At 40.8% G+C, this 18,372-nt stretch overlaps 1 protein-coding gene across 1 annotated transcript in view; it reads left to right on the top strand.

The window, feature by feature from the left end:
* LRP2 (LDL receptor related protein 2) overlaps positions 1-18,372 on the top strand; it is a 93,180-nt gene that overhangs the window by 38,895 nt on the left and 35,913 nt on the right. The window contains 9 exon segments of the mRNA XM_032479645.1: positions 1,858-1,989; positions 3,451-3,652; positions 7,064-7,359; positions 8,387-8,903; positions 11,881-12,033; positions 12,544-12,714; positions 15,495-15,721; positions 16,590-16,767; positions 17,792-17,988. Of these exon segments, the coding sequence (XP_032335536.1) occupies positions 1,858-1,989; positions 3,451-3,652; positions 7,064-7,359; positions 8,387-8,903; positions 11,881-12,033; positions 12,544-12,714; positions 15,495-15,721; positions 16,590-16,767; positions 17,792-17,988 (2,073 nt within the window).

The raw sequence follows: 18,372 nt of genomic DNA, 5'->3' as shown, positions 1-18,372 counted from the left end.
CTATATCCATACACAATCTTTCTTTTTTACATAAAAAGTTACAGTATTCTACATTGTTTTTTTTGTCTGTCAATAAATCACACTGCTGTATAGGGGTCAGCAAACTATGGCCATGGACTAGCTGCCTGTCTTTATAAATCAAGTTTCACTAGAATGTAGCCACATCCTGTCTATGGCCGCTTTTGTGCTGTGAAGGCAGTGTCAGGTAGGTGTGACAGAGAACATGCGGCCTGTAAACCTAAAATGCTATCTGGTTAAGAGAAAGTTTGCTGTCCCCTGTTATAAAGTCTTTATACTGCTGGTTAGTGGCTGTATAATATTCCATTGAGTGGTTATATTATCATTAACTGCCTCTATTTTAATTTTTTTTTACTGTATTATAAATATCACCACAGTAAGTACCATGATATATAAATACTTTTTTTCTGGAGGGTTGTTTTCTAAAGGCCATTGGTCTAATTTTGCAGCTGAATTCAGACTATTTTCTATTCCTATTTTCTCTCTGCTTCAAACTCTGTGACTAATAGAGAGTAGTATTTAAAGCGCTTTGTCAAGTTATTTTTCCCCAATGCTGAGAGTTTTGTAGAAAACAAAGGACACATAGAATTTTGAGGATTCATAAAGGAAACAATTAACAACTGTTAGGTGGATAGAATAGTCATAGAGATTGGTTTAGATGTGTGAACTATTGGTTCAAATATATGAAGAATAAATATAGTTTCCAAACTTCTCCATGGGAACCAAAGTCATAGTAATAGCAATTAGTAATAGCTGTTTGACATATTTAAATTAAAATAAATGCAGGATCTAATATGAATGCATTCTCATAATATGCAGAGGTATTAATTGACATACAGTGCTGTGTAAGTTTAAGGTAGATAGCATAATAATTTACATACATCATGAAATGATTACCACAATAAGTTTAGTGAACATCCAATCCACATATAACATTTTAAAGAAAGAATAGGATGTGTACAAAAGAGTAAAATCCTGCCTGGGGGTTGTAGGTATAGCTCAGTGGTAGAGCACATGCTTAGCATGCACGAGGTCCTGGGTTCAACCCCCAGAACCTCCATCAAAAAAAAAAAAAAGGGTAGTATCCCCATTTCTTCACCCTTCTCCAATCCCCTCACTCCCCAGACATAATCGTTATTACGTGTGAATTCTTCTTTTTTTATATATACATCCTAACATGTGGTTTTTAAAACACTAATGGGACCTTAGCTATTTATATTTTTCTACAGTTTGCCCCCCACTTTTTTTTTTTTTGAGCTTAACAACATCTTGTCAGCATGTTAGAAAATACAGCTCTACCTCATTTCTTTGCATGTTGAATATTGCTTTAAAGTATCAGGTTCCATGTGTTTTTATCCCTTTCCTGACTGAAGGTCATTTAGGTTGTTTCCATTTTTTTCACTGAGACATAATGCTGGAATGAACGTCCTTTTAAAAGCTTTTTCCTGCATATATGGAAAGATTCTTACAGGCTAGGTTTCTAGGAGTAGTGTTCCTGTGTGATGGGGATATGTTTCTTCAAAAGACTGTATTGATACACACTCCTTTCTCACCAGCTTATGAAAGGTCATGTTTTTCCTTATTATCATTCCTTCTTGTTATTATTCTACTGTATTTTTAATATTTAGCATTTAATTTTCTTTTGCCCTTGGCTAATTTTCAGGAGTCTCTGGGTTTATGGACATATGACAACTTGATTAGTTGAACAGGGACATGTGGGGATGTGATTAAATAATTCTAATTGGTGTTCTAGACAGCCCATGCTATCGTAGGCTTCTCTCAAGATTTCTGGACTACAAACCACTCTTCTCACCAAGGGTGCTTTTTATCTTTTTGCAGAGTATTCTGAGATAACATGCTCAAGTGATGAATTCAAGTGTGACAGTAACAGGTGCATCCAAATAGAGTGGGTCTGTGATGGTGATAATGACTGTGGGGACATGAGTGATGAGGACGAAAGACACCACTGTGGTAAGTGAAACCAATTAATTCCTCTGCAGCATCACATTCCAGGGAAACTCAGCAGATTTTTTTTTTTTTTTTTTTTTTTTTGTCGTTGGAGAGTATGGTTGTCAGACAGATTCCTCTTTAACTGAATGCACGTGGACAGAATGTTACCTTTATTTTCACTCAGGAATGTTTGATATCATCCACTTAATGCTTTAAAATGATGAAAAAAGATTTTAATGTTTGTTTTTCTCTGTAATATTTAGATAATGGAAATAATGTCCTACATTTCTAGAGCGGATAAAGAGAACTCAGTTAGCCTCTCTCTTTTTTTTTTTTTTTTTGGCTTTTTAAAACATTTTTCTTCCTATTGAAGTACAGTTAGTTACAATGTATCAATTTCTGGTGTACTGCACAGTGTCACAATCATGTATTCACATACATACGTTTGTTTTCCTGTTTATTTGCCACTCTTAATGGCAGCTTTAATAATGTACCTCCAGTTTCACCTGTTACCTTAGAGCTGTTTGGGGGAGGAGGCAGGGGGAGGATTATTCCTTGTAAGTGAATTATGGAAAAGACTGTGGGACACCGTTTTCCGTTACCAACAGAACTTAGAACTATTAGCTGAGGTGTCTTAGAAGAAAGTCTTTTCATGCCAGAATAATAAAAGCAATGTCTCCGTGATCGTTACCTCCTTTGTCCCTGGCTTTGGTGGCAGTCCATACATAGTTCCACATAGACTCTATGAAATGGGTGGTTGGCAGCTGCACATACATGGACTATCGCATGTGCTTTCCCCCCATATCACCAAGACCCCCGTCCTTTTGTTTCCTATTCACCCACAAAGAGATTGAATAGAATACTTGTATTTCATTCTGCAGGCTTTAATGATTATATGATAGCATCTTAGCTCTTCCCTAATAGTATCATGGTTTCTAACTCTTAGTGATGTGAGTTCCTCCCAGATACCTACCTTTTTAGAAAGCCTTAACTTTTTAGAAAATCCTATGACTTTGAGCTGTCTAGTCAACCTTCAATTTTTCTCATCTGTAGAACTAGCATAAAAATGCCTGTCTCACATTGTGTTTGTGTAATTATACTTTGTAAACTAAAAAAATGTTACCAAAAGGAAGGGATTTTTGGTATCCAGTTACTAAGAGGTGCGTCATTTTCTATAGCCCTGAGGGAAAAATATGACCTTGCATTAATTTTTGGAAAACTAAGTGAGGTGTTTTATTATCTTTATTTTTACTTCTGAAAAAATTCCAAGGTTCAAAGCAATTAAAACACAAGTTTTGGAGGTATTTTTATTATGACCTATTATTGTAACCATGTGATTTGTCTGCGTATTTCTCCCTCATTTTCTCTCATCCCTCAGAGTGTTATGTAACATAAAGCCAAGACAAATAATGGTTCAGAATGAATCTGAACGCTAGACCGAGCTCTCGTGTGGTTTCTGATTCTCGTGTGGTTTGGTTTCAGAGAATCACAGCTGCTCCAGTTCCGAGTTTCACTGTGTAAATAGTGTGCCCCCATCCAGGAGGTGCATTCCTCAGTCTTGGGTTTGTGATGGCGATGCCGATTGCTCTGACGCCTATGATGAGCACCAGAACTGCACCAGAAGAACCTGCTCTGCAAACGAATTCACCTGCACTAATGGACTGTGTGTCCCGGACTGGTTCAGGTGAACTGGGGATTAAATGATTTACCAACAAACCTCCAATGTCCATGAGGCAGGACTTACTTATCCATTAAGAATGGTGCACAGTGCCTGGGCCCATGATACTTTTAGTGGCCTATGAAAATGTTTAGATTTCTTTTAAAATCAAAGGAAAAAAGGAGAAAATTTAGATCAGAGGAAGTATTTTAAAACCAAATAATATATCTGCCTTTATGCCAATATGGTCATTAAATATAATTTTAATTATTTTTATGGAGGAAGGGTCCCATGAAGGCAAAGACACCTAGGGTCCATGAAAGTTATAATGTGACCTTGCACAGAGGGCCAGAGAGATGAGTGAAGTGGGCTTGATATTAAAAAATTCTTTCTTGAGGCAGGTGACCCTCTTGGTCTCCCACTTGGAGGCACGGGTACAGGAAATAATTCATTCTCTTCTCTCTGCTAGCAGCAAAATAACAGTGCAAGCATGGTAATGAATGGAGATTGGCACTAAGGCTTGGTGTCAGTGAGACAGCAGAGACAGGCAGGTGCGGTGACCTGAGAGCACGTGTTCCAGCTGAAAGATGCAGACACTAGTCAGCATCATTGGTTTTGAGAGAAATTGGGAATCTGGATTTTTCATCAGAGTATTTTTCTGATTTTAAATGCTGGACACAAATTTTTAAAAAATTTGAGAATACTGTGTCAATGTCAGACAGGTTCAGCTCACAGGCTTCTGGTTCTAGGACCTCTCCTGTAATTCTCTGTTGGTTGATTTCTTATCACTTTCTCCAAATGGGCCATTCCAAAAGGTTTATCCTTTTTTTCAGTGCCCCAACGTTGTGCTATCCGCACCTAGCAAATTTTTGTATATAGAAGGAAACAGAGAAGGAAAATGATGTGTAGGTTTTAATCCTGATGGACTAGCAGAATACTGAGAGAATTACCGAAAGTTGGGGAGTCCAGAAGGGAGCTCAAGGTGGAAGGTGAGTGTAGGGCTCCCTGAAGTGAAAGTGTGTATTAGACATTTGGACACGTGAAACTGGAGCCAAGAAGAGATATTGCATGTGCCAAGGACTGGGATGGTAAAGGACACACATGTTTATTGAGAGCAGCTGTCAGCTTAAGTACGCTTGGGAGTGAGATGGAAAAGATGCATGACCAGGCACAAGGTCAGAGCAGCTGAGCTTCTGGGACCGTTTGCTTTGAGGTAGGCAGTCCCCCAGTGGGCCCCGACGTCCTGCTGGAATACTGTGTGGTGCAGAATTGTGAGTTCGAGAAAGGGGTCCTGAGGAAACCAGGAAAGGGTCAGGCTGCATGAGGAGCAGGGACTTGGCATTGTGACTTGTGACTGAAGAATTGTAGGGATTAAAGGAGCAAATAAATGTCTTCTAGAAAGCAGACTTATGTGGGATGACTCGTGTCCCTTCAAGGACCCAGCAGACATTGCTGGGAGGTGGTGATTTGAACATTAAAACCTGAAGATGTTCGGAGACAGAAGGAACTCCTTACATAGTGAAGTAACATTTAAATGTGCTTTGTCTGTTTGTAACTCATATGGATGAGATCATCGATGTTTAATTTTTGTTGATGGAAGTGAATAACCTTTATCTATATATTCTCCCTCTTTCCTTGAGAGTCCTACTATGCTATACTGCTCTTTGGTTCTTCTGAATTTAGGAAATATTTAATACCAGCAGTCTTAGATATATTCTGAAAACTTAGGTGCAGGATCTAGGGAATAGAATTAAGTTTGGTCTTGATTTTGATCAGACTCTAGGTTATCTCACTACTCCCTTTCTGAGCTTTCTAAACGCTGCTTTCATTATTTCTCTGCTCTCACAGCTGACTTACCCCTGCCCCATCAGACTTAACTAACTTCGTTCATCTTTTCTTTCTTTCGCTCCGTCCCTCACTTCCCTCCCTCACTCTGTCCTTTCTTCTCTCTTTTCTCTCTCTCTCTCATTCTCCCCTGACCCCATGAGCTTTCTCAGATGCTTTTGCCAAGGTCTATGGCAGAAGAGAAGAAATGGTATATATCTGAAACCTGAAATATAAGATTTTAAATTTCTCCAAACTCTGTTTGCCTGGAGTGCTGTTAAGCACTCTATTAACCTGCTCCCTCTTGCTGCCTGGCAGAATGTGTGCTCCCCCATTTGGTACAGGGGATCATTTCTCCTATTGACTTTGTTTCTCTTGGCTCTTTACTGATTGCTGCTGAAGAACCTGGTTAAGACGGGGTTGTGAGCAGCTTGCTGGAATACTGACCCACAGTTGTGTCTAAAAACATGGTGACTTGCTGGCCTAAGTGACTCTTTTTCCCTCTTGTGTTGAATCTAAAGTAGACAAAAGGAAGCATTGGTGTCTCATGTCATTTGGAGATGAGTTAAACAGCTACCAGGAGACTGAATGGGGCTGAACCAGCCTGCTTTGTTCACACCCTTCTTTACAGTTTCATGCACATATTTTGGTCTAAATCAGATTGAGAGTGCCCAGGTTGTGGACGGCATTGCTGACTGGCAGCACTGACCATAGATCAGTTGTTCAGTTGACTGTATTCAGCTTTGGTACCTTAATGTTCTGCCTCTAGATCCTAAGCCCTCCAACATAAATTCTTTTATGAATGGCAAACATTAGCTTTGCCAAGCCTCATCCAAGCTTTCTTTATACTGATACTTGAGTTTTGTAACTGTCAGTGGGACCCCCTTCAGTAATCATGATTTTCATGAGCTCTTGGAATATTGTGGAAAAAGAAGACCAGTCTGGCTCACAGAATTTCAGGAGACTATCTTGTGCTCCTGGTGCCTAGGAATATTAGGGCCCCAAATAGCTTCTGGGACTATAAAATGCCTTCTTCCGTTGCCAGTATTCCATACTAACCTACTAGTTTTCCCTCCTTCCCATCACTGTAACCACTGACATCTCATGGTAGGTGGCAGGAGTATTATAAGGAAAGATGGAAGACATGGGGCTGTCAATGTAAACATTACTCCGATTGGAAGACAGCATTTTCACCTGGGTACAGGCACTTGTAGCATAAGGCTGCCCAGGATATTGGCTGGGCCCAGAAACTGTCTCATTATCTGATGAACAGATCTGATGAGCACCAAAAATGTAAACGTTGTGTTTAATTAATTTGTCAACTGAAGAAAAAAAATGAATGCAATTATTTTGAATAGTTCTAGGCCTACATTTCCCATGGTGGCCACCAGCACCTGGGGAAGTTGTATGGAATGCTAAATATTAGATTCTTCTAGAGCTAAAGATGGGTGGGGTAGATGAAGATTCTAGGGTAGAGGGGACTAAGGTCATTGGTGACTTTGTTGAAATGGATGACCTGGCATTCAGTTAGGAGAGGAAGCAAAGCCCCAAGTGGGTGATGGTTGAGACTTGTTGTCAACGTCTTCAGGAGTGGTGCTGGGTCTCCTAACACAGATGTGACCGGCGCAATGACTGTGGCGACTACAGTGATGAGAGGGACTGCACGTATGCTACCTGCGATGAGCACCAATTTACCTGTCAGAACGGGCTCTGCGTTAGTAAGGCCTACGTCTGCGATGGGGAGAATGACTGTGGAGACGACTCTGATGAGCTGGAGCACCTCTGCCACACCCCAGAGACCACCTGTCCCCCTCACCAGTTCAGGTGTGACAACGGGCACTGCATCGAGATGGTGAAAGTCTGCAACCAACTAGATGACTGTTTAGACAACAGTGATGAGAAAGGATGTGGTGAGTCTAACAGAAGATCTGGGAGAAGGAAAACAGGGAGCCTGAATGTGGGTTCTCAACCCTTTATGATTTATCAGGACTTCACAGTTGGTCCTCTAAGTAGAACATTGCCAGAAAATTCCTCTTGCTTGTCCATCAAAAGGCAAGGATTTCTTGGTATGTAAGGTTAGTCACAAACATTTTTGGATTAATTCATCAGTTAGGCAGTTGTCACAGAGAACAAGAAATGAACGAATTCAGGCCTTCAGTGTCTAACAGCAGACGGTGCGGATTCTCTTTGAACTCTCATGATGACTTCTTGCCTGAACTGCCCTTCTGCTAGGATTCCTTAGCCTGTGCTTAATTTTCATCCTCAGGTGACTAAAGGGGAGAGTTTTATGCCCCAAGCCCCACAAGTAAACCAGTGTCGAATTTATAAAATATAGAATTCTTAACAAAGTTCTCCCTACTTTGTAGATAGTTTTTGGTTGAGCATGGCCATGCGTCACAGAACCAGCCAGACGTACCCCCTGGGGTGGTGGGTGCCTCATCCCATTTGTGAGAATCAAAGGAGCACATGTCTCCCAGCTCCATGTTCAGTGACATCACACCTGGAGCCTGAAATTGGCCATGGTGTGAGTCGTTGCACCACCAAAATGGAGGACGCTACAAATCTGAGCATTTTGCCCCCCAGAGGCTTGTTTTCCTAGCACACCACCTTGTGGGTTCTTCTGTTCTTTTCTCCTCTGTACTACTCTTTTACTTTTAAATTTATCGACTAAAGAAGATTGCCAGGAATAGGATTAGAAGTCAAACTTGTTGGCTGCATTAATTGTTAAAACCACTGGTGAAGGATCAAGCTGGGAGGAAGCTGGAATAAGAGTGACTTTTGACTAATTCCAGCCTTTAGAAATCCTTTCTTATCTGTCTTCTTTTAGCGTGATTCCTCAAGAATTGGGTCTGTCCAATGGGCAGGTTGACTTTGGACTATTATGGTGGATCCACTTCTGACATTTTAGGTTCTCTGATAACTGTCTTTTACCTACAGGTGTTAACGAGTGCAATGATGCTTCACTCAGTGACTGCGACCAAAACTGCACAGACACCTTAACCAGCTTCTATTGTTCCTGTAAGCTTGGTTACAGGCTGCTGCCTGACAAGCAGACCTGTGTTGATATTGATGAATGCAAGGACACACCCTTTGTCTGTAGCCAGGAGTGTGAGAACACCTTGGGATCTTACATCTGCAAGTGTGCCCCAGGCTACATCCGCGAACCAGATGGAAAGAGCTGCCGGCAGAACAGCAACATCGAGCCCTATCTCATTTTTAGCAACCGTTACTATTTGAGAAATCTAACCATAGATGGGTCTCTTTACTCCCTCATTTTGCAAGGACTGGGTAATGCTGTGGCAGTGGATTTTGACCGAGTAGAAAAGAGATTGTACTGGCTTGATATAGAGAACAAAGTCATTGAGAGAATGTTTCTGAATAAGACAAACAGGGAGACAGTCATAAAGCACAATCTACCAGGTACAGAAAGTCTGGCTGTCGACTGGGTTACCAGGTAAGAAAATGCTGAGGAGCTTTTTCAAAGTTTAAAAGTTTTTTGTTTTTTAAAAAATATTCTAACCATGTTTTCATTTTAATAGGGAACTGATCTTTTCAACTGGGGTTAATGGGTGGATGCATCTTAATGCTTCTGCATGTTTTTTTTTTTCCTCTTCTGAGCACCAATAATCAGATGGGATACCACAGAACCTCAAATCAACTGATTTGAAGAATTTATGGTATCAGTTTCATGGGGAGGGGCATCACCAAGGAGGAAAGAGCTGCTATTACTGACCACTTAATTCACTGAAGATGTGAAGGAATGATTCACACTTTCATTGGTGCATTCAGTCATTTAAAACTGCCTCCTAAGTACCTCCTGCATGCAGGTGCTGAGCCAGGCTCCACCAACACAGACACAGCCCCTGCTTACCTGGGTTCACAAACTTGCTTGCAATGCTAGTCATTCCCAGCCTGGGCTGGTTATAAAATAGAGAATGGCTAACTTGAAACTGTGAGCGTCTGTAAGGTAGACAAGTGATATTTTAATTAAACTATACCATTTCAACCACACTTCTTAACATCTCTTCTGAAGATTGAATCTATCAGATACTTGGCAGCATCAGGTAGTTGGCTTTGTGGTGGACATGACGCTGCGGGCACTTGCTGCTGTCAGCCCAGACCTACAGAGGACTTCTGCACATCTTCTCTATTTGACTATCTTCAGGGTAAAGATCCTAAGATAGGGGATGGAGAATTTGTTCCCTAGTTCTACCTGAATAGTAGCTGGTCTGCCATAGGTGCTCAATAAGTGCCTGCAGAATAAATAAAATACTGACTGTGAACATAAGTACTTTATATGTAGTGGCTCTACTAGGTGTCAGAAAGCATGGTGATTAATGATTTGCAGGAACAGAACTAATCCTAGTACTGTTCCTGTCTCATCCTTTGCTCCAGTGCAGGGACGATAGTATTTTAACCTTGATACTGTCTTTCGGTCCTCTTTCTCCCAGACTGTTCAGATGGTATTTTCCCCTTGACATCAGCTCCTTTCCTCTCCCTCTGGGCATATTCTTGGCTAGGAGAAAGGATTAGATACCTGTGTGGTAGTGAGGAAGATGGAACAAAAAAAGCCTAGGGTGAGGGTAGGATAAAATATCCCATGAGCGAGGCATTTTCTCAGATGTTCAAGAAGGAGCACAACCAGGCTGAACAGTCCTTAAAACTCAGAGGCAGAATAGACCCCAGTTACATATACAATAGTAGTGGACAGCTCAAAGATACAAATTACATTGAGATTTGACAGTTTTCCTAATATCGATAAAATGTCACAGCTAGCCCAAGGATGTCTGATTTCCAAAGCCCTTACACTTGAAATACTAGTTTTTCAAAGCACTAATATGCACAATGGAAAATTGTGTTGGCTCTCTGTCCTCTTAATTTTTCCCATAGTGGAGATGGAGTGTCTCCTCGATATTCTGTTCACAGGGTCAGTATTTTGACTGTGGAATGAAAAGAAATTAATGAGTTGGCAGTAAGCTCAACAGAGCAGAGTGCCCTGTGGTGTAGCCAGCCTTGAATTCCTGCTCTACCTCTTACTAATCATACAACCTCTGGGCCTCAGTAGCCTCATTGAGAAAACAGGAATAATAATAGCACCTACTCCTAGGGTTGTTGTGATCTTAAATAATGTAATACTTTAAAAAAGCCCTTAGCCTCGGACCTGGCATTTAATAAATAGCTGCTGTTATTATTGCTGTTGTTAGCCTCTACGATTGTGGAATGCAAGATTGTGGCCATCTCATTCATCAGGATTTACCCAACTGAAGTAAATGGCAAGGCTCGTGCAGTTATGCATCCTCATTCCCTCATCCTCAAGTCTACCAAGATGCTGCTGTCCTAACAGCTAAATACACTGACACCAGCGTGGTTGGATCAGGCTTACCTCTTGCAAGGAGACCCTAGGGCCTTTTAGAAGGGAAATCATTCCAGTGGGAATTACTATCAGATTCTAAATGACACTCATTCTGGGGTATTGAACCCTTTTGTAGAGTTATGGGTGCTTTAAGACTCTGGTGAAATCCGTGGACCCCTTGCTGGATAAAAGCACTTATCAAATTTATGTTCATACAATTTTGCATCACTTTTAGAGTCGACACAACCCCCCCCCCCCAGAGCCCAGGTGACCCGTGATGTCAGGTTAAGAACTCCAGATTAAAAACTCCTGCCTTACAGAAAAAAAAATGGATTTTTTTTTTAATTTTAAAAATTTATTTTTTGGAAGTGGGAGGTAGTTAGGTTTATTATTTTTGGTGGAGGTACTGAGGATTGAACCCAGGACCTTGTGCGTGCTAAGCATGCATTCTACCACTGAGCTATACCCGGCTCCCTTAAGTGGATTTTATTGAATAGCAATATATTTAGAACTGAAATATCCTTGAGGTAAGAAAGTCTAGTAAGTTTCTAAAGCTTTTTAAGTTTGATTAAGTTAAACTCGGTACAGGATAAGGAACTCATTTTGCCAGCTTAATCAGACAGGGCCAGGGATGGGTCATGTTTATCTTTATCTTAAGGATGCTGTGATTCTGAGCTCCCTTGTGCAGTCTCAGTGATACACTTAGACAAGTCTGTTTTCTCAACTCCACCATTTAAACTATAGTTCATGACACTCATTGCTCTCACTTCTGCCTCCTTGCTTCTCTAAAGCCTGGAGCATTGCCTGGGAAAGATGCCTTATGCTGCATGAAACAAGTAAAGCCAGAATCCTTATGTGAAGTGTGCCCCAGAGTTCCCCATGTGATATCACCTTACAGTGGGAGGTGTCGCACACATTCTTGCATCTTTTGTTGCCTCATTGCAGGAAGCTCAGTGGTTCTTCCACTTGCCGTTGTTTGTCTGGGGGAAAAGTGCTTGGATAGGAAATTGGGTGGCTACATGCACAGTGTTTCCCAAGTGACAGGGCTGTAACTCCTGGCTCTCCTCTTCATTTTCAGAAAGCTCTATTGGGTGGACTCCTACCTGAATTGCCTTTCTGTCTCTGACCTCGATGGTCGATACCGCCGCAAGCTGGCCGAGCACTGTATGGATGCCAACAACACCTTCTGCTTTGATAATCCCAGAGGAATTGCCCTTCACCCTCAGTATGGGTACTGTCTCCCTGTAATCTTGGGCTCTTCTTTCATGCCCTTATTCCACCTCTGTTACCAAAGTGGCTGCTCACGTAGTGATCCCAAGGCCAATATCTTACTGGAATTTGTCTTCTGCTTTTCCTACCTGGTAAATGTTTTAGTATAATGGGTAGAAGCACGGCTTTTTCAAATGATATTCATCAGCTATTCTATTTTCTTTGCCATGACACACCTTTTCACTTTTCAAGTCACATATTTTGGCTGCATGCAGGTAAATAATGTTAAAAAAAAAAAACCACCTTTACTGGACTTACCATGTCAAATCCACTGAAATCCCCAGCTAATCATGTTCATTCTTGAGCATTTCCTGTACATCATCCCCTTTTACATTATTTTCTGTTAGTTTTCTTCCCTTTCTGAAAGGCTCTGTAGGATATAAACTCTATTTCTCTAATTGGAGAAGAGCTATGTCTTTGCTGTTGAGTTCTTTTGGCTTTAAGGACTGACCCTTTGTGTTTGCTCCAACAGGTATGTCTATTGGGCAGACTGGGCTGACCGAGCATACATTGGGAGAGTAGGCATGGATGGAACCAGTAAATCTGTGATTATCTCCAACAAGATAAAGTGGCCCAATGGCATCACCATTGATTACACCAATGATCTGCTCTACTGGACAGATGCCCACCTGGGTTACATTGAGTACGTATATAGAAAAGAATAAAACAAACTGGGTAACTGGTCCAGACACCAGGGCTTGTTGCCAGTATGTTATTCCCAGGCAGCTTCTAACTGGCCTGTGTATTGGAAATCACTCTAAGGCCACTTCCAACTAAATTGCCTATAGGTGAGGGGGTGGGTATAACTCAGTGGTAGCGCATACTTAGCATGCAGGAGGTCCTGGGTTCAATCCCCATTACCTCTATTGTAAAAAAAAAAAAAAAAAAAAGTTCCTATAGGCAATTCTCCGAGCTCTGTGGTTTGGTGCGGTAGAAAGCATGTGAACTTTGAAGTCATACAGATCAGGTTTTTATCTTGGTGCTTTTACTTCTTATCCTCCTAAAAATAAGGAGCTAGTAATCTTTCCCCTGTGGTAGTCAGCTTAGTGCTCAACTCATCTTAATTTCCTTATCTCTTTACTTTACCCTTCTCTACCAAATATATGATTAATAGATTTTAGTATTTGAAAAAATTATACTGTTCAATGAAAAATACTCCTTGTAAAAAAGATAATACAAATTATTAACCAAGCAGTAATACTTATTTTGGAGCATTGCTAATTATGGCCCAGTTGAACTGTGGTAATGTCTTCTTGGTATTTATGGACTAGTACCCAGATACACAGCCTGTTGCATTCAAAAGCATGGAATTGTCATTAATTCACTAGAACTATTTTAAAGGTCTCTACAAATCTGTCATTCTGTTACATTTATTTTGAAAATTTCACAGTTCTCTAATCCCGCATTCTCTTGGGAACGGGCCACTACGGAGGAAGGAATGCCTGGTACACATACTAGTGCTTTCTTCTTCTGCATGCATGGCAGACATAGTTAATCAATCCCAGAACTCTCTTTTGTTGACTTGGGACATTTCCCTAGAATTCTCCTCAGTTGACACATGTGATAAAGACTCTTTACCACCCCTGTCCTGAAAAGCAAAGGAAACTGGATGGTTTTTACAGGCTATACCATCAGCCTCTGCTAATCCCCAACATCTGTTTTGAGCTCCTTGGAATCATCTCATGATCTTAGTTTTAAAATATGTGTAGGATAAGTAGAAAAGGAGACTTCAGAAAATTGACGATGGTAGGGATTTTGACATGTGATGCTCTGGGAATCCTTTTTTTGTCCCTGGTTCATTTGAGATACTAAGGCAAACTTTAGCTTTCTCTTTGCAGAATTTATGATAGCAGATGCTAACTTATTCTTAGGTAGAGATCAACTTTGGTCAGAAGAGGAATATTACTTATAGTTTATTTGTACCATTTTAATGTAATATACGGATTGCTACACCCTTGACCCTTCCCACAGTGTGTGTGTTCTCTCTTTGAAGGAATATCATAGAGCTTAGCTTTCCATAAAATACCATTTTGAATTAGTAGAAGCTTCAAGGTGTTTAAAGAAACTTCAACAACTTTTTTGGATTTTGGTTGTCCTTTAGGTCTTGTAGATTATTCTTGGTCTTGAAAGCTTAGTAGGCTCCACTGAAATGGACAGTGTACACATGGATAGTATTTTAAGCAGTATTAGAGGCAAAAAAGGAATGTTCTAACTACAGCATCAGGCACTGTGATTTGGGAATGAATGAACCTTTAGTCTTCATGTAACCGTGTAACCATGTTGGCTTGATTAGCTCTGGAAGGGATAGCAATGCCTGTGTTCAGAAACAGACTTCATAGACTGTGTAAGGTGATACACTTTTACAGAGCATTCAATCCATTTCTTGTACATATTGAGCTGTGCTGACAGATCCTTCTAGTTGTACCTGTGGCCCTACATGTGACAAAAAATACTCAAAAATGTGCCTGAGCACTCCATATAGAGCTCATGAAAGAACTGAAAGGGAGGGTCTCAGTACTACTTTCTGGTTTACTTTTTTTTTTTTTTTTTGAGAAACAGATAGTGATTGAGTTCTGGTCATTTATCTGCAACCTTAGCAATGAAAGTCAAGAAGGTCTTCAGGTTTTCCTATGCCTTCTTTAAGTTACCATAAGTTAGGATATTTTGGGAAATGTTTCTAACATCGCATGGCTAACATGATCACCTTTCTTAGTTGCTAGCTCATTCCACCTCTTGTGTGAGTTTTAGGGTCTGCTCTAAGATTTTTAAATATTAAAATATCAATATTGTGACATAGGCTCATAGAAATGAATGACACTTAGATTCATTAATAGTGCCCAGGGCATGATTAATAATAAATGTGCTACCAGTGTGGACAGAGTTAACCCTGCACTCTTATAGTTTAACTGAGCTAGTGTATACTGCTTAGGTTATACTGAGAATCAAACTGTCTCCTAGAACAGCCTCTCCCCTCCTCTTCATGAGAAGGCAGAATTCCAGCTTTAGATCTCTATCCTCTGATTTCTTCTGATGACTTAGGAAACAAGAACAGTATTTATCCCAGGATATTGAAAGGATGCTTAATGGAGAACATCAACGTGAGAGGTTGTAAACTGGCCACAGCTAGACCACCTGCATCTGCAGGAAAGCAGCTATAGTTAGGGATTAGTGATTTTTTAACTCCTGGCTATTCCTATCTTTAGAGCATTGCTTTTGCAACTTTTACATCTTTTGTTCAGTCCAAATATCCTTTAAGTTTAATTTTTGTTGTAATTGAAGACTAGGAGTTTTGGGGAGAATCTAAACTTCGGTTACTCTCAGAGGTAGAACTTTATTAATTGATTTGTCAACTCCTCCATCCTTAAAGGCGTTAGAGAAGAGATGTTATCTTCACTGAATGACTTTTCCTTCCTCCGACCCCAGGTACTCTGATTTGGAGGGCCGCCATCGGCACACAGTGTATGACACCAGGACACTGCCTCACCCCTTCGCTCTTACCATTTTTGAAGACACTATTTATTGGACAGACTGGAATACGAAGACAGTTGAAAAAGGCAACAAATATAATGGGTCAAATAGAGTGGTGCTGGTGAACACAACACATAGGCCCTATGACATCCGTGTGTATCATCCATACAGGCAGCCAATTGGTGAGTAGGTGATTCAGAAGTTTTGCACAGTTGCTTTAGGGTTCTGTGCATGCCATTCTTTTTTTTTAAGTATAGATATCATGATTTCTACTGGGAATAGTGTTACTTGTTAATGTTTTCTGTGAAACAAATGCTGAGAGTTGAGGGTATGGAAATATCTGTGGAGTTTATTCCCCAACTCCTGGAAAAGGCTGCTCTGTTCTTTTCATTTATTAAATGTCTATTTGCATTTGATATCTAGCAACATTCAGGGGTATTCTTTGGGGATAGAATGGATTTTTTTGTTTGCCTAATTGTTGTAGTGTCTTGCTAAAACATACCGTAAACTTGGAAGTTAGGAAAAATGAGAATGGGCAAAACATTTTTTTCTGGAAGTTAATAGTCTTCATATTATTTAGCAGAAGTTCAAATTCATCTTCACCTCTGAGTGGCAGCCCAGAAAATTAGTAAGAATGTTGCTCAGTTTATCCATCCACCTCATTCTTGACCATACCTCTGTTGCCTTTATCCTTAGAATGAAAGAATGTAAGATCTGCTGAAAATTAAACTTGAACTTAGGTTCTGGGTGCGTGAATATAAGCTAAGTTTCCCACCTGCTCTCCAAGAACTTTGAGAGACATCTTTTCTAGCCCATCACCAATGAGTATGCCTCATGTCTGGTAGCACATAAATGAGTTTTCTCGAAGCGTGGGGTTGCTGATATGCCCTACCGCATGTCCTATTTATGAGCTTCTGGAAAAAACATGAATCTAGGATAGTGATCTTTTTGCTAAGAGTTGATGAGTTTGCTGAGGTGTGTGATCAGCTCATCTGTGCTTGATGTTCTCTTTCAGTAAATGAACTTGTATTTTCTTCCTTCTTTCACTAGTGAATAATCCCTGTGGTACCAACAATGGTGGCTGTTCTCACCTCTGCCTCATCAAAGCAGGAGGAGGTGGATTCACTTGCGAGTGTCCAGATAACTTCCACACCTTCCAGCATGGTGACAGCACCCAGTGCTTGCCCATGTGCTCCAGCACCCAATTCCTGTGCGCTAACCATGAAATGTAAGGCTCTTTCGCCCCTCTCCCCACTGCCTCTGTAGCTCTTGAATACACGTTGAACTTCAAGGCTCCAGGAGATGGGAGTTTTCTAATGAACCAAGAGTTGGGCTAATTAATGTAGTTCATTTGGGATGAACCAAGACTGTCTCCAACCATCCAACCATCTCCAACTTGAGTTAATGTCTTCCATGAATAGAAAGAATTTGTTAACCAAATGGTTATGCCCATGCATGCAAGTTTTTATATCTGTAGCATGAAAGCAAACTATGTGTTTATATTGTCTAACAAGTTGTCCTGAGTGTCAAGGCCGAGAATGTATGTAAGTGTACAAAAAAACAGCCCTCATGAGTGATAGAATTTCTCTGTGTTTTTTAAACATACACTGGCCTAGCTCCTTAGTTAACTATGCCAGACGATCCAAGATCACACATTCAGATCCTTTTTCAATCATTTGTATTTGTCATGAAACAATGGCCACAAGCCCTTGACAACTAGGGGTTCTGAGCCAGAGACTGAGGTCAAGGGAAGGTGTTAATGCAAATCCTAGCACCTCAGATTATTTTGATGATTAAAGAAGGTATCCTCGATTAAGAGTCTAACCTACCCCTGTCATGACATAGGCTCTCAACACATGTTAGTGCCCTCCAGCTTCCCAGACAGTATCCAGGTGTCCTCCCTCACTCTGGCCGACAGTCCCAGCCAATCCCTGTTACCAGAACCACAGCTCCAAACACACACTCTACTGTTTGTTGTGGCAGGAATTTAATCATCATACTCAAAGCACTTTTTTTCAGCATGTATTGGGTCTTAGCAAACCTGTTCAATCTCATGTAGTTATGTTCGCTCTGAAAACACGCCACAGTAACCAAGGTTTCATTGATCCACTTCTTGGAGAGAGTCCACAAGAGAACGCGTGTGTATCACTGTTTGGAATTCACTTTTGCCTTCTTCTCTCTGGATAGTCAATGCCTATTTCTCTAACTTCTTGGTGCTTTGCTAAGAGAAGTGCTCTATTTTCTCTGTGCAGGTGTATTCCTATCTGGTGGAAATGTGACGGGCGGCAAGACTGCTCGGATGGTTCTGATGAACCCACCACTTGCCCGCAGCGCTACTGCCGGCTAGGACAGTTCCAGTGCATGGACGGCAACTGCACCAACCCGCACGTCGTATGCAACGCGCACCAGGACTGCCCTGATGGGTCTGATGAAGACTTTGTTCTTTGCGGTGTGTTGAATCACTTTCTACCTTCTTTGCCTGCTTCTGCAGTTGATCATGTACAGCCATGGTTCTGTGGGAATTTTCTGAATGTTCTAAACCAAAGACTGGTCCAAAGTCCTGGGGAAAACAACTCCATCCTTTATCTATTTTTATGAAGTTTTTAAAAATCCTAAGGTCACTGTAAGGCAAGTGGTAAATAGTAAGTTGTCTCTGTTGGTTGTTCTTTACTGTGTGCTCTGCACAGAATCCTCTTTAAGAGCTCACATTCAGGGTGAAATGAGGAATTCCCACCTCCATTTTAAACAAGGACTCTTAGCTGTAATATTCACTTATGTTTCCATTTTTAAAAAGCCAAAAAAAAAACCCACCAAAAAAGGAAAAATAACCCTC

The sequence above is a fragment of the Camelus ferus genome, chromosome 5, assembly GCF_009834535.1.
Source record: "Camelus ferus isolate YT-003-E chromosome 5, BCGSAC_Cfer_1.0, whole genome shotgun sequence".
NCBI classification, from domain to species: Eukaryota; Metazoa; Chordata; class Mammalia; order Artiodactyla; family Camelidae; genus Camelus; species Camelus ferus.
This window is presented reverse-complemented; position numbering and strand designations above follow the sequence as displayed.